This window comes from Glycine max, chromosome 16, assembly GCF_000004515.6.
Source record: "Glycine max cultivar Williams 82 chromosome 16, Glycine_max_v4.0, whole genome shotgun sequence".
Classification (NCBI taxonomy): domain Eukaryota; kingdom Viridiplantae; phylum Streptophyta; class Magnoliopsida; order Fabales; family Fabaceae; genus Glycine; species Glycine max.
The window spans coordinates 24,564,956-24,578,224 of NC_038252.2; the positions used below are offsets into that span (position 1 = coordinate 24,564,956).

Genomic DNA, 13,269 nt, shown 5'->3' on the forward strand with positions numbered 1-13,269 from the left:
ATTAATAAATAAATAAATAAAAATACATACATGTATGTCCCATCATATTCATCCTTAATGACGAGTATTATAAAAATGAGTTTCGATATCCGTCACAGCCATTGTGTCAAACAGGTGGCGGGCACCCTCCAACAGACCATAGAATAGATATTGTTGTAACAGTGATCTGAAAATGGAAGGTGGGTCAGGTGCGAACATGTATCTCGATAATTATATGAGATGAGAGAGAGAGCTTGAAGCATAGGGATGCGGTGGACGAAGCAGAAGAACGAAGTGTCCGCCGAAAAGGGAGGCGCAGGCACACCCGCACCACTGCCATGGTCAAGTGCTGGCTTCCGGTTCAGTTGATTTGTGATGCCAAGCAGATACATTTGGTAAGAGGAAAGTTGTGTTTTCTGAAAATTTTAGGTTTAAAATCTTAATTTTTTATGTTTGATATCCATTTAGAAAAAAACAATAATTCCCTGATAAATTAAAAATTTTGAACACAATTTTTTTTCTGTAAATATTTAATACAATTTCATAAAAAAACTCAATAATATTTTGATGTAATTTAAAATCTTATAAAATCTTGTAATTTATAAAATAATTTAAAATAATTTCATAAATAAATATTTTTCTTCAATATATTCATACTATAAGGTTCAAAATTTTTACTAAAAAATAATTTAAATAATTAGTTACTATAATTATTATAAAATAATATTTTGACTCTATGTTTAATAATTTTATATAAAAATTTTGTATTGATTAATGTTTGTATAATAATAAGTTTTTTTTCAAAAATAGATGAAAAATGTTAGAATTAATTTATTAAATATATTTTTAATAAAAATAATTTTTAATTACTTACTGAATAATATCATAAATAGAATTTATTATAATTTTAATTATAGTTTATAAACTATAAATATTATAAAATTGATATTTTTTAGAGTATAATTATAAAATAATTGAATGCTTTATTATTTCACATTTCAAAATTATGAAAACATTTAAATTTGACATGAGTTGAATTATTTTTAAATTTTTAAACATCAATTTCTCATACCATTTTATAAATTTTTAAATAAAATAAGAAATAATTGGTGACTATAATCAAATATATTTTATTTTTTTGAATACTTATGCTCTTTATTGCATTTTTCTAAAAGTTTAAACAGTTAATAATATTTTCTCAAAATATAATTAATCTTTTTGAGACTTGACATTTTTTTTATTGTAATAGGTTGAGCTTATGCTATGAATCATTACCTTTTTATGACTTATTCAACAGAATGACATCTAATATTAGTTTTAAATTTAAAATTAGACAAAAAATAAATATATTATTTTAAAGTAGTAATCATTTTTAGTGGATAAAGATGAATATATGATGAATATATCCAACTCTAAATGGAAATAGGATGGGTACAAAATTTTTTTCCTGACAAAGATTAGGGATAAGAACGAGAGTAAGGATGTATAACAATACATTCATTTTCGTCGTTGTCATGTCTATTTACAATCATCATTTATATATTTTTTGGGTTTAATTTTATTGAATAGGGATGGAGATGGAAATGAGATCACTTATATATTTCTTCGGTTTTAAATAACTATAGATTTTGATAAGATTAAAATAACTTTTAACCTTTTAATTATATTTTTAATGTTTTAGTTTTATTTTCTAAATCAAAAAATTTCTTTGATCCATTTGTTTGTCTATATTAGATCAAGTTATCATATATAGTTATATTTTATAAACAAAACAGTTTGTCTTTTTGTTGTTGCTTGCCATATACTAAATTTGAAGTTCATCATGTTTGCTCTTATTTTGCATGATGGCAATATATAAATTTGCATGGTATTTGCTCTTACCCAAATATTTTCATCTTATTGTTATGTTTTTACTAATTACAAAAAAAATATATAGTTTATATTTTTTGTGAACAATATATGCATCACATAAATATTGATTCCTTTAACATCATAAAATAATCTCATAAGACTTAATGGTAAGACATAAAAGTCATACTTTTATATATTCAAGGACTAAATCAAATATTTTATTCTTTCAAAAACTAAATTATCACTTATTTACACACTCAAAGACCAAAAATGATCATTTCTCCTTTTTAAAATTATACAATTTTAACATAAAAAAAATATAATTTAACAACTATTAAAAGTTTAATATTTACATACTAACAATGTAAAATGATTTTATACTATTATCCAATCATAAAATACTATTGATATGATTTTTAAGGTAATTATTATATAAATAAAAAATTTATCATATATAATAAATTGTGATTGAATGACAATATAAAATGCATAACCATTTTTCTCAATATTTAATAATAGATTAAACTATTAATTTCATACTTATATTTCTCTTTATTTATGTTTTAGTCCCTTATACAAGAACAAGAAAACTATAAAGTTTAGTCTCTACACTTTGTATAAAAGTTAAATTTTGGTCTTTATTATTAATACTAAATAAAACTCTTGGCAGGCAGTATAAAATTGCTATGAAATTTTTCAATAACAATTTTCGTGTGTAGATAATAATGTGCGAAATCATTTATTTTTTAAGTGTGTGACTGTTTCTCGGATTAAAATTAGATTCCTAAGAATGTAAACATGAAAATGTTACAATCTCATGTTTATTACAAACTTTGAAAATTTGTTATTGGATATTATATTCATATATTTCTAAGGATGTTTTAACTTTTATTTTTATCATATTTTGCTACACTTTTATTCCAATAAGGAGAGATGAAAATGTGATATTCTCGTGAGAATAAAGAAAATTTATTTTCTAAAATACCAGTAAATTCTTTTATTTATTTATTTATTTAAATTATTTTGAATTTTAAAAGATATTTCCAAGAATAATAAAATGTAACTAAACACATTTTTAAATATACTCAGGAATAAAACGAATGATGAGGAATTTTATTTTGAAAAAAAAATGTTTCTTCAGAAACAAAGCTAGATGAGGTATTTCATGTGATTAATAATTACATTGACTTTATTGAGAAGGACCAGAGTCAACAAATGAATGTGATTTATTAAGGGCATTTGTGTTTTCCCTTGTGGGTGGTCATATTCGCATAGCATGGACACTCTTCATAGTGACCATAGGTACCTGTAGGCACACAATTGCACCTTTGACAACACGTTCCACATGCCCTCTTACATAAATTTGGCCTTGATGATAACTGACATCTTCGATTGCATTCAACACAACAATCTATATTACATTAAAATAATGCACCAACTTCAATTAATAATTTCAAATTAAGAAAAAAAACACAATTGATTGTTCAAGAAAAATATATTGCTGAGACACAAAGGAATTATATAAATGATTTCAAATTAAAATAATGCACTCACTTCAATTAATAATTTCAAATTAAGAAAACAAAACAGTTGATTGTTCAAGAAAAAATATATTTCTGAGACACAAAGGAATTATATAAATGATAAATCATACATTAATCCATCCTTAAAAAAATGAGTCCAATATTTTATTTCTCACATTTTAGGTATACTTTGTTAAATTCTAATTTCTATAAAATAGCATCAAGATAAAGTGCAATGAAAGATTGAGTGTAAAAAAAACATTAGAGTTTAATGTCTATTTATCAACAATATCCTTATTTTACATTATTGATAAAAAACTATGATAAGTATATTTTTAAATTAATTATTTTAAAAGTCAGACTATTTTTTATTCCATGAAAGTATATAGATTATTTAAAAAAAACTAAAATAAATAAATTTTTATGGATGTGAGACTAATAAAAAGTTTTCAAGTTTTCATTTTATTGAAATATCCAATCTATACAATATCAAACATTAACTTCATATTTTATTATAGGAGTTTGTACCAATATTTGACGAGGAAAAATTAAAACTTGGTTCATTCCCCAAGGTCGTAGTTGCCTGAAATTTAAAGAAAAGCACATCAATACTTTATTTTGAAGGTTGATCAAGGAAAACGAAAAGATTGAGGCCAACGCAATTTAAACATATAATTAGGATGTGTTTGTAACGGGAAAAACTATAACAAACAATTAACCAAAAATGATACCATTGTATCTGATTCCACGTGATTTAGGATGATTGAAAAAATGAGGACGGAAACTAGCAAAGCTTTGGAGATGGCCATGGTTTGGAGCTGAGAGTTTTGGTTCCCGTACTGGACTTTTGGCTTTGGGACTTGTAGTGGTGAAGAGAGGGATGTTGTTGCATTTATAGCAGGCATGGAAGAATTAAATTAAATTAAAGAGATAGATGTTTTAGTCAATTAAAGAGGCCAAATGGTTTTCATAACTTTTAAATATTAATTAATATTTTTGAAGACTTGCTGTTAAAAAATTATGATTTAATATGGTTGTTGTTTTTGAAAAAAACTGAAAGCGTTAACAATGATTTTTATAAAATTGTCTTTGATTTGAATGTTACTTGACTATTTTTTAAAAACTGCCTTTGATTTTAAGATTACTATGTTTTTTTTTTAAAAAAAATCGTCTCTCAAGTTTACATATATTTTTTAAGCTCCCTCACATAATCGTTCACCGTTCACCTTCTCCTCCGATCGCAACCATACTTCTCTCTCTCTCTCTCATGTTCTTGTAGCGGAACCATTCTCGCTACTCGGAGAACATGGCCTCCGATCTCTCCATACTTATCTCTCTCTCTCTCTCTCTCATGTTCTTGTAGCGGAACCATTCTCTCTCTCTTTCTTTTCCTTTCTTCTTCTTCTCTCTTTTCGCATTCCAAAACCCATTGATATGTTTATATACTTGTCTCCTTTTCTTCTTTTTTTATATGTGAGTGTGTTTGTAAGATGTCTTCTATTACCTTTACCTAGTTTTTTTGTACCTTCAAGAATCAGGTTTCTTTGCGCTTCATTTTTCCTTGCTCTCTCTCTGTTCGTGTTTCAAAACATGTAGGATACTTTTCTCTCTCTTTCTCTCTTTTGTGTGTGTGTGTGCGAGAGAGAAAGATGTTAAAGTTCTGATGTTTTGAGGAGTATCGAGCTTTTTTGTAATTTCTTTTGAATTTAACATTTTCGAGATGGTTTAGGCATTTCATTGTTGCTTTAGCGGATTAGGGTTTGATTGCTAAGAAAAGACAAATTAGTCTCACGGGAAAAAAATGGTCCTTAAGCTTTTTTTTTCCTGGTTGAAGATATAAGAAGGATTGAAAATTGTTAGATCTGCTACTGAAAAAAATAAATGTGGTGTTAGGATTGATGTTTGCGGTTTTGAAATTCTCTTTTTATTTTATCAATTATGGGTTTTAGTTAAGATACACTAAGACTACAATTATATGTTGATAATGAGTTGTTGTTCATTTTATACTGATTGAGATGTGTATAGTGAATCAAAATGATGCCTATGATGAGATTAATTTTTTGTTGCTCCTACTTAAATATGTTGTGGTTGTGGTTGGTGTAAGTTAAGAATTATATTTGCAAAAGGATGGTGTAGAATTATTGATTGAAAGGAAGCTTGATGGAGCTGTGAGCTATATGGAACTGACTGCTTGAGTTGTGATCTATATGATAGATATAAAACCATTCCATGTCTATTCAACATGATATTAGAATATTAGATCCCCTATGGCTAAGTGAATACATGTTTGATCTTTGTTGTCTACATTCTGCTAAATAAAAGTTAAACTATGGTATAAATGAGCATTGCATTTTACACACTACAAGCTTATGTGGAGATGACCTATAGAAGTCCTAATAAGGAGAGTAGACCAAATGGAGTGTAAACTTGATACAAGCCCAAATAAGCCTGTTATTTTCTAAGTGTATCTGAGGAGTGCCAAAATAAGGGGGATTAGTGGGAAAAGTGTGATAACAAAATAGCGGTATGAGTTGAGAGAGGTGGGAGGAGGTGGTTTAGGATCCTTGGGAGAGTTTATGCCTCTCAAAGTGCCTAAGGAGAGTTTCTCTTATTGTTGTCTTCCTTGTTTATTTATAATGTAAACAGTACTATATCTTAGGATCTGGTCCTTAATTCCAGACCTGAATATGTAAATAATAAAAATACTTTCAGCCTTTATTTCTATCTTTACTTGATACCTATCAAACCCAATTGCTAGGGGTAGAGGAGACAAAGAAAGGAGATGTAGGTGAAATCATCAAGAAGAATTTAGAGGTCAAAGTTTGTCTATAGATATGATTTATGATAGAACATTATCGCATTGTTTGATCCTTGTAGCTGCCCTCATCTAGAGGGAAAAGGCTTGGTTGTTGTTGTCGTTACTAATAATGTTAGCATTATCTACTTTTTGCATTCTTGATTTACTATCAACTTAACATACATCCATTTGAGTAGACCTTTCTAAGCTTTTATACCCTAGGTTTCATGTTGATCAATGTTTCTTTTAAGACTGCCAGTGTGATGTAGACTTGGAAGAAAATTTTTCATTCTTATTGTTAGACTTAGAGAAAATTAGGATGAAAACTGTGTGCTCTCCTCTAGAGAATTCTCATTTAAATAATATGATACAATCTTATTTCTAGCCTTAAAGTTTGCTAAAAAAACTATATATGGTAACCTATAGCTGGGCTAAGTAATTAAGGATATAATTACACAATTACAGCTATACAATCACACAAGATATATTGGTTTAAAGGGTCAATAAATCTGCACAAATAATGGCAAATAATCTGGCTATCAATCTTATTGACATCCCCCCTCAAATTGATGTTGGTGAATCTAGAAGCATCAATTTGCTGACTAGGAAATCATGTCGTTGACGTGTCAAAGATTTGGTGAGGATGTCAGCTAGTTGAACAGATGTGGAGGCATGAGGCAGAGTGATAATTCTACGGTCATAGGCTTCCTTGATTGAATGACAATCAACCTCTATGTGCTTTGTTCTTTTATGGTACACATGATTTGCTACAATCTATATGGCACTTGTACTATCAGCATACAATGGAGTTGGTGTTGCTTGTGAATAACCAAGTTCTGAAAGAAGGCCCCATAACCAAATAATCTCAAAGCATGCGACAGACATGGACCGATATTCTGCTTCAGTAGAGGATTTAGAGACCGATTCTTGTTTCTTGCATTTCCAGGAGATATGGGCATCTCCTAAAAACATACACCAACCAGTAGTAGACTTTCTTGTGTCGGGACATCCAGCCCAGTTAGCATCACTATAGGCTTGAAGTTGTATTGGTGCACCTGCAGGAAATAAGAGACCATGACCAAGAGTGGCAAGCAAATATTTAATGATTCGTTGTATTGTCGTAAGATGCAAATGTCTAGGATTTTGCATGAATTTGTTGATTGTGTGGACAACAAAAGAGATATCAGGTCTTGTGATGGTTAGGTAGATGAGACTTCAAACCGACTTTGTATATAAAGTTGGGTCTTGTAGGAGTTCGCCTTCATCCCGTCTTAACTTGACATTAACTTCCATGGGAGTGTCAACTGTAGTTGCAGTGGTGAGACCAACTAGCTGAATTAGATCTTGAGTATATTTGTGCTGAGTGACAAAGATTCCTTTTTGTTGGAATTGTACTTCTAATCCCAAGAAATAAGTGAGTTGTCCAAATTCTTTCATGTGGAAAGTTGTATGCAACAATTGTTTGATTGTAGTGATAGCCTCTTGATCTAAGCCAGTGACGATAATGTCATCTACGTAAACAAGGAGGACCACAATTCCTTTCGAGGTCTTTTGTAGGAAGAGAGATGGATCATAGCTACTTTGGATGAAGGAAAAGCCAAAGTAGTGTCATGCTAAACTTTTCAAACCACACTCTTGGTGCCTATTTTAATCCATACAAAGAACATTTTAGCCTGCAAATAGTATTAGGTAATAGTGAGGACATACCAGTAGGAAGTTTGATGTAAACTTCTTCCTTGAGTTCACCATGAAGGAAGGCATTTTTTATATCTAGCTGGTGAATTTGCCAAGATTCAGATGCAGCAATGGCAATAATAGTCCTCACAGTAGTCATCTTAGCCACTGGTGCAAAGGTGTCTTCATAGTTTAGGCCAAATTGTTGCTTATTTCCAAGAACAACCAATCTAGCCTTGTATTGATCTATTGATCCATCTGAACACAACTTTATAGTGAATACAAATTTATGGGAACAATGTCCTATCTCTGATTTTCCTCTAGTGCAAGAAGTTCAATTTCTATACCATCCTGCCAACATTTATGCTCCTGTTGAATATTTTAGTATTTCTCTATGTATGGTAGCTTAGTTGGTTTGCTTAGTTCAGAAGGACAACTGTGTGTTGTCACTGTCAGTTGTCCTTCTCTCTCTCATGTATCTTGTATATATATATATGTTATTTTGAAATCAATAAAAAGTTAAGAGAGGAAGTGAGAATACATCTTCACTCACATCAATCTTCAAGTTGGCATCAGAGCGAGTTCTGTTCGCCGCCGGCCACCGTCATCTTTGGCCGCCATTTTCTCCGGCGAGACCAGGGTTAGGTTCGCCTTGAAAAGCGTGCCCCACCTCTAGAAATGGTGCCGCCAATGAACCTCCACGCGTCGTCACTATCCCCGCAATTTCTGACGGGTGAAGCCCACGCGCTGCCGTAACGTCGTTGGAAGCTGACCCGACTTGTCCCGACAGCTTCGTCGTCCTCCCCTGAGCTTGTTTCAGGTCTCACCTCTCGCTTCTGGCAAGCTCTTCTGTCAGCCCTTGTGTGTTCTTCTCCTTTTGTGTTAGGGTTTCTTTTTGTGATCTGAAATGGCTTCCTCTGGACTTATTTTCTCTTTCTCTGGGACCCCAACCATCATAACTGCAAAACTCAACTAGAAGAATTACTTATCGTGGTCTGCTTCCATGGAGCTGTGGTTTCTCGGTCAAAGGTACCATGACCACTTGGAGAAAGCTTTTGATTCTACTCCAAACGACAAAAGACTTGAGTGGGAAAAGCTTGACTATCAACTCTGCGCTGTGTTATGGCAATTAGTTGAGCCAGACATTTTGGAGATCCTTAAATCATTTAAAATGTGTTGATCTTTTTGGAAGAAGGCCTAAGTAATCTTAGCCAATGATATCCAAAGCTTGTTTGATGCAACCATGAAGGTTACAACCCTCAAGCAAACTAACCATGACATGATTGCACATGTGGGTAAGGCTCGGGCTACCATGGAAGAATTGAGAAAGTTTCTTGTGGCCGATTCGTTGGAAGAAGTGAACAAAAAATTAAACAAGTTCTACATGGTCCTCATCTTGAGAATCTTACATTCAGACTTTGATCATGTGCATGATCAAGTCCTTGCTGGGGACCAGGTTCCATCAATGGATTCCCTCATCACTAGACTTCTCCACGTGCCTCATGTATTGAAGGATGAAAATCCTGCTGACGTTATGGAAACATCAGCCATGGTTGCACCTCGTGGTAGAGGAGGAGGAGGCCGCAGTGGAAGGGGTGGACGTCCTCATTGCACCTACTGCAAGAGGATGGGTCACACCCAAGAGAATTGTTATTCATTGCATGGCTTTCCTGACAAGGTTGCGTAGGTTTCTAGGTCAGAGAAATTAGAGTCTAGATTCTCTGATGAGGAGTATCAAGAGTATTTGAAGGTTAAATCTGAGAAATCTAGCAACCAAGCTCAATCCTCATCTGTACCATGTTTTTCAACAACATGTATCTCTCAATCCATTGAAGGTCCTAGTCCTTGGATACTCAACTCAGGTGCCTCTTATCATATTTTTGGTAATAAGTCCTCTTTTTCATCCTTTTCCTTTCCAAAAATTCCTCACCTTGTTACTGTAGTTAATGGCTCCAAGGTTGCACCTCAAGGAAGTGGTCAAGTTTCATTATCTCCCTCTTTGAAATTGAATTCTGTATTATTCATTCCTCAGTGTCCCTATAATCTAATCTCATTAAGTCAGTTGACTCGTTCATTAAATTGTTTAGTAACCTTTATTGCTAATTCTTTTGTTATTCAGGAACATGGGACGGGTCGACTGATTGGAGAAGGATGTGAATCACGAGGACTTTACTACTTCGAATCCAGCCTACTTGTGTCCTGTTTTGCAACTTCAAAACCCAAACTTTTGCATGATCGTCTAGGTCACCCAAGCTTACCAAAATTGAAGATTATGGTTCCTATTCTTAAGAATCTTCGAGTCTTAGAGTGTGAGTCTTGTCAACTAGGAAAACATGTCAGGTCATCATTTCCTCAAACTGTACAAAGATGTAACTCGGCTTTCTCTACCATTTATTCTGATATTTAGGGACCAAGTCGTGTTACATCTTTTGGTTTTTGATATTTTGTAACCTTCATTAATGAATTCTCCAGATGTACTTGGGTTTATTTAATGAAAGACAGATCTGAACTTTTCCCTATATTCATGTCGTTCTACAATGAGATTGAGAATTAATTTGGAAAAACAATTAAAAATTTTCAAAAGTGATCATGCTAACGAGTATTTCTCTCATGATCTCTCTTCTTTTTTGTCTTCCAAAGGTATCCTACATCAGTCCACATGTCCTTACACACCACAACAAAATGGTATAGTAGAAAGGAAGAATCACCATCTCCTTGAAACTGCACATTCCCTAATGCTAAATTCTAATGTTCCTACACATCATTGGGGAGATGCAGTGCTTATTGCTTGTTTTCTAATTAATATGATGCCTTCTTCTTCCCTTGAAAACCAAGTCCCTCACTCAATTGTCTTCCCTCATGATCCATTATTTCATGTTTCTCCTAAAGTGTTTGATTGTACTTGTTTTGTCCATGATTTGTCTCCTGGTTTAGACAAACTTTCTGCTAGGTCAGTCAAATGTGTCTTTTGGGGTATTCTCGTCTTCAAAAGGGTTACAAGTGTTAATCTCCAACCACAAGACGGTACTATATGTATGCGGATGTAACCTTCTTTGAAGACACACCTTTCTTTTCACCCTCCGTAGACCATCCTTCTTCCTTCCAGGAAGTACTTCCCATTCCTTCTCCTTGTCCTCTAGGTAACTCAGACCAAAATGTCAGTGTTGTCCCATCTTCCCCACCAAATCCACCTGAAGTTGCTTCTCCACCTCTTATTAGATATCAACACTGGACAAGGCAAGTTGGACCTACAGTACTTGAAGCTTCTCCTCGTGATCCTCATCCTTCTTCAACCATTCCTCAACTCATGGATCCTTCTTCCCCTTCCACCTCTTCTCATCATTCTGACTCAGATTGGCCCATTGCCATCATAAAAGGTACTCACTTTACTCGTAACCCTCATCCTTTTTATAATTTCTTAAGTTATCACCGTTTGTCTCCTTCATATGCTTCCTTTGTTTTCTCATTATCTTCCTTTACTATTCCTTCCAATGTCCATGAGGCACTTGATCATCCTGGCTGGCGACAGGCTATGATTGATGAAATGCAGACTCTTGAAAATAATGGTACTTGGGAACTCGTTCCCTTTCCTCCTGGCAAGACAACTGTGGGTTGTAGATGGGTCTATACTGTTAAAGTTGGGCCCCCCAATGGTAAGGTTGATCGTTTTAAGGCTCGCTTGGTAGCTAAAGGCTACACACAGATATATGGTCTTGATTACTGTGATACTTTTCTCCTGTAGCCAAAATCACTACTGTTCGTCTATTTCTTGCTATGGCTGCCATACGTCACTGGCCCCTCCATCAGCTTGATATTAAAAATTCTTTTCTCCATGGTGATCTTGAGGAGGATATTTATATGGAGCAACCTCCTGGGTTTGTTGCTCAGGGGGAGTATGGTCTTGTGTGTAAGCTTCACCGATCTCTCTATGTTGATGATATAGTGATTACAGGGAATGATACTACTAAGATTGTCCAGCTAAAAGAGCACTTATTCAGCCATTTCCAAACCAAAGATCTGGGATATTTGAAGTATTTCCTCGGTATTGAGGTGGCTCAATCAGGAGATAGTGTTGTGATCTCTCAAAGGAAGTATGCTCTTGATATTCTAAAAGAAACAGGTATGCAAAATTGTAGACCTGTTGATAGCCCTATGGATCCAAATCTGAAGCTCATGGCAGATTAGAGTGAAGTTTATCATGACCTCGAGAGATATAGGCGACTTGTGGGAAAACTCATTTATCTCACCATTATAAGACCTGATATCTCCTTTGTTGTGGGAGTGGTTTGCCAATTTGTGAAGAATCCTCATTTGGACCATTAGAATGTTGTCATGCGTATTTTTAGATATGTTAAGAGAGCCCCTAGACAAGGATTGTTGTATGAAGACAAGGGTAATACGCAACTATCGGGATATTGTGATGTTGATTGGGCTTGTTGTCCCATGGATAGGAGGTCGACATCAGGTTATTGTGTCTTCATTGGAGGAAATATTATCTCTTGGAAAAGCAAGAAGCAAAATGTTGTTGCTCGGTCCAGTGCAGAAGCTGAATATCGATCTATGACTATGGTTACTTGTGAACTCATGTGGATTAAACAATTTCTGCAAGAATTGAGATTATGTGAAGTGGTGCAAATGAAGTTGTACTGTGATAATCAGGTTGATCTTCATATTGCCTAAAACCCAGTCTTTCATGAAAGGACTAAGCAGATAGAGATTGGTTGTCATTTCATTCAAGAGAAGCTTTTGTCTAAGGAGATTGTCACTGAGTTCATTAGTTTTAATAATCAGCCAGCGGATACTTTGACTAAGTCCTTAAGAGGACATAAGATTCAGTCTATATGTTCCAAGCTTAGTGCATATGATTTATATGCTCCAGCTTGAGGGGGAGTGTTGAATATTTTAGTATTTCTCTATGTATGGTAGCTTAGTTGGTTTGCTTAGTTCAGAAGGACAGCAGTGTGTTGTCACTGTCAACTGTCCTTCTCTCTCTCTCATGTATCTTGTATATATATATGTTATTTTGAAATCAATAAAAAGTTAAGAGAGGAAGTGAGAATACATCTTCACTCACCTCAATCTTCAAGTGCTCCATTGCCTGTTTATATGAAGAAGGAATAGGAACAGATGCTAAAGTTGTTGTCAAAGATAAAGGTTCAGAAAAACCATACTTTTCTGGTGGTTTATGAACACAAGTGTTGCGACTTAAAGGGACTAGTTCTAGTTGAAGCGCTGAATTAGCAGCCAGAGAATGATCGAGGTGGTCTTAGAGGGATTGAAGGCTGAATTAGTGGAACAATCGGACGTCTTTGGTAAACCATGAAAGGAGGATGAGCTCGTTCTTCTGCAAAATTGTTAGGAAAAAATGGCAAAACAAATTTCAATGTAGAAGAGTGAGTGTCTTGGTTAGTAGTAAAAAATTATGTATCTTCTTTGAAAAATGAC

General features: G+C 33.6%; 1 protein-coding gene across 1 annotated transcript; it reads right to left on the reverse strand.

Annotated features, from left to right (window-relative positions):
• Nucleotides 1-6,924: 6,924 nt before the first annotated feature.
• On the reverse strand, nt 6,925-7,984 carry LOC121173683 (uncharacterized mitochondrial protein AtMg00810-like). The gene is made up of 2 exons (XM_041010355.1): nt 7,858-7,984; nt 6,925-7,205 (listed from the first exon to the last, which is right to left on the reverse strand). Exons 1-2 carry the CDS (start codon nt 7,982-7,984, stop codon nt 6,925-6,927), a joined length of 408 nt encoding a protein of 135 aa, XP_040866289.1.
• Between the last annotated feature and the right edge of the window lie 5,285 nt (nt 7,985-13,269).

What these genes read in the sequence shown, in the direction of transcription:
- LOC121173683 (XM_041010355.1), bottom strand. Translation starts at nt 7,984, where the DNA reads ATGACTACTGTGAGGACTATTATTGCCATTGCTGCATCTGAATCTTGG. An exon ending in TTACATCAAACTTCCTACTG is followed by an intron (nt 7,206 to 7,857) that starts GTATGTCCTCAC and finishes TATTTCCTGCAG; the next exon opens with GTGCACCAATACAACTTCAA.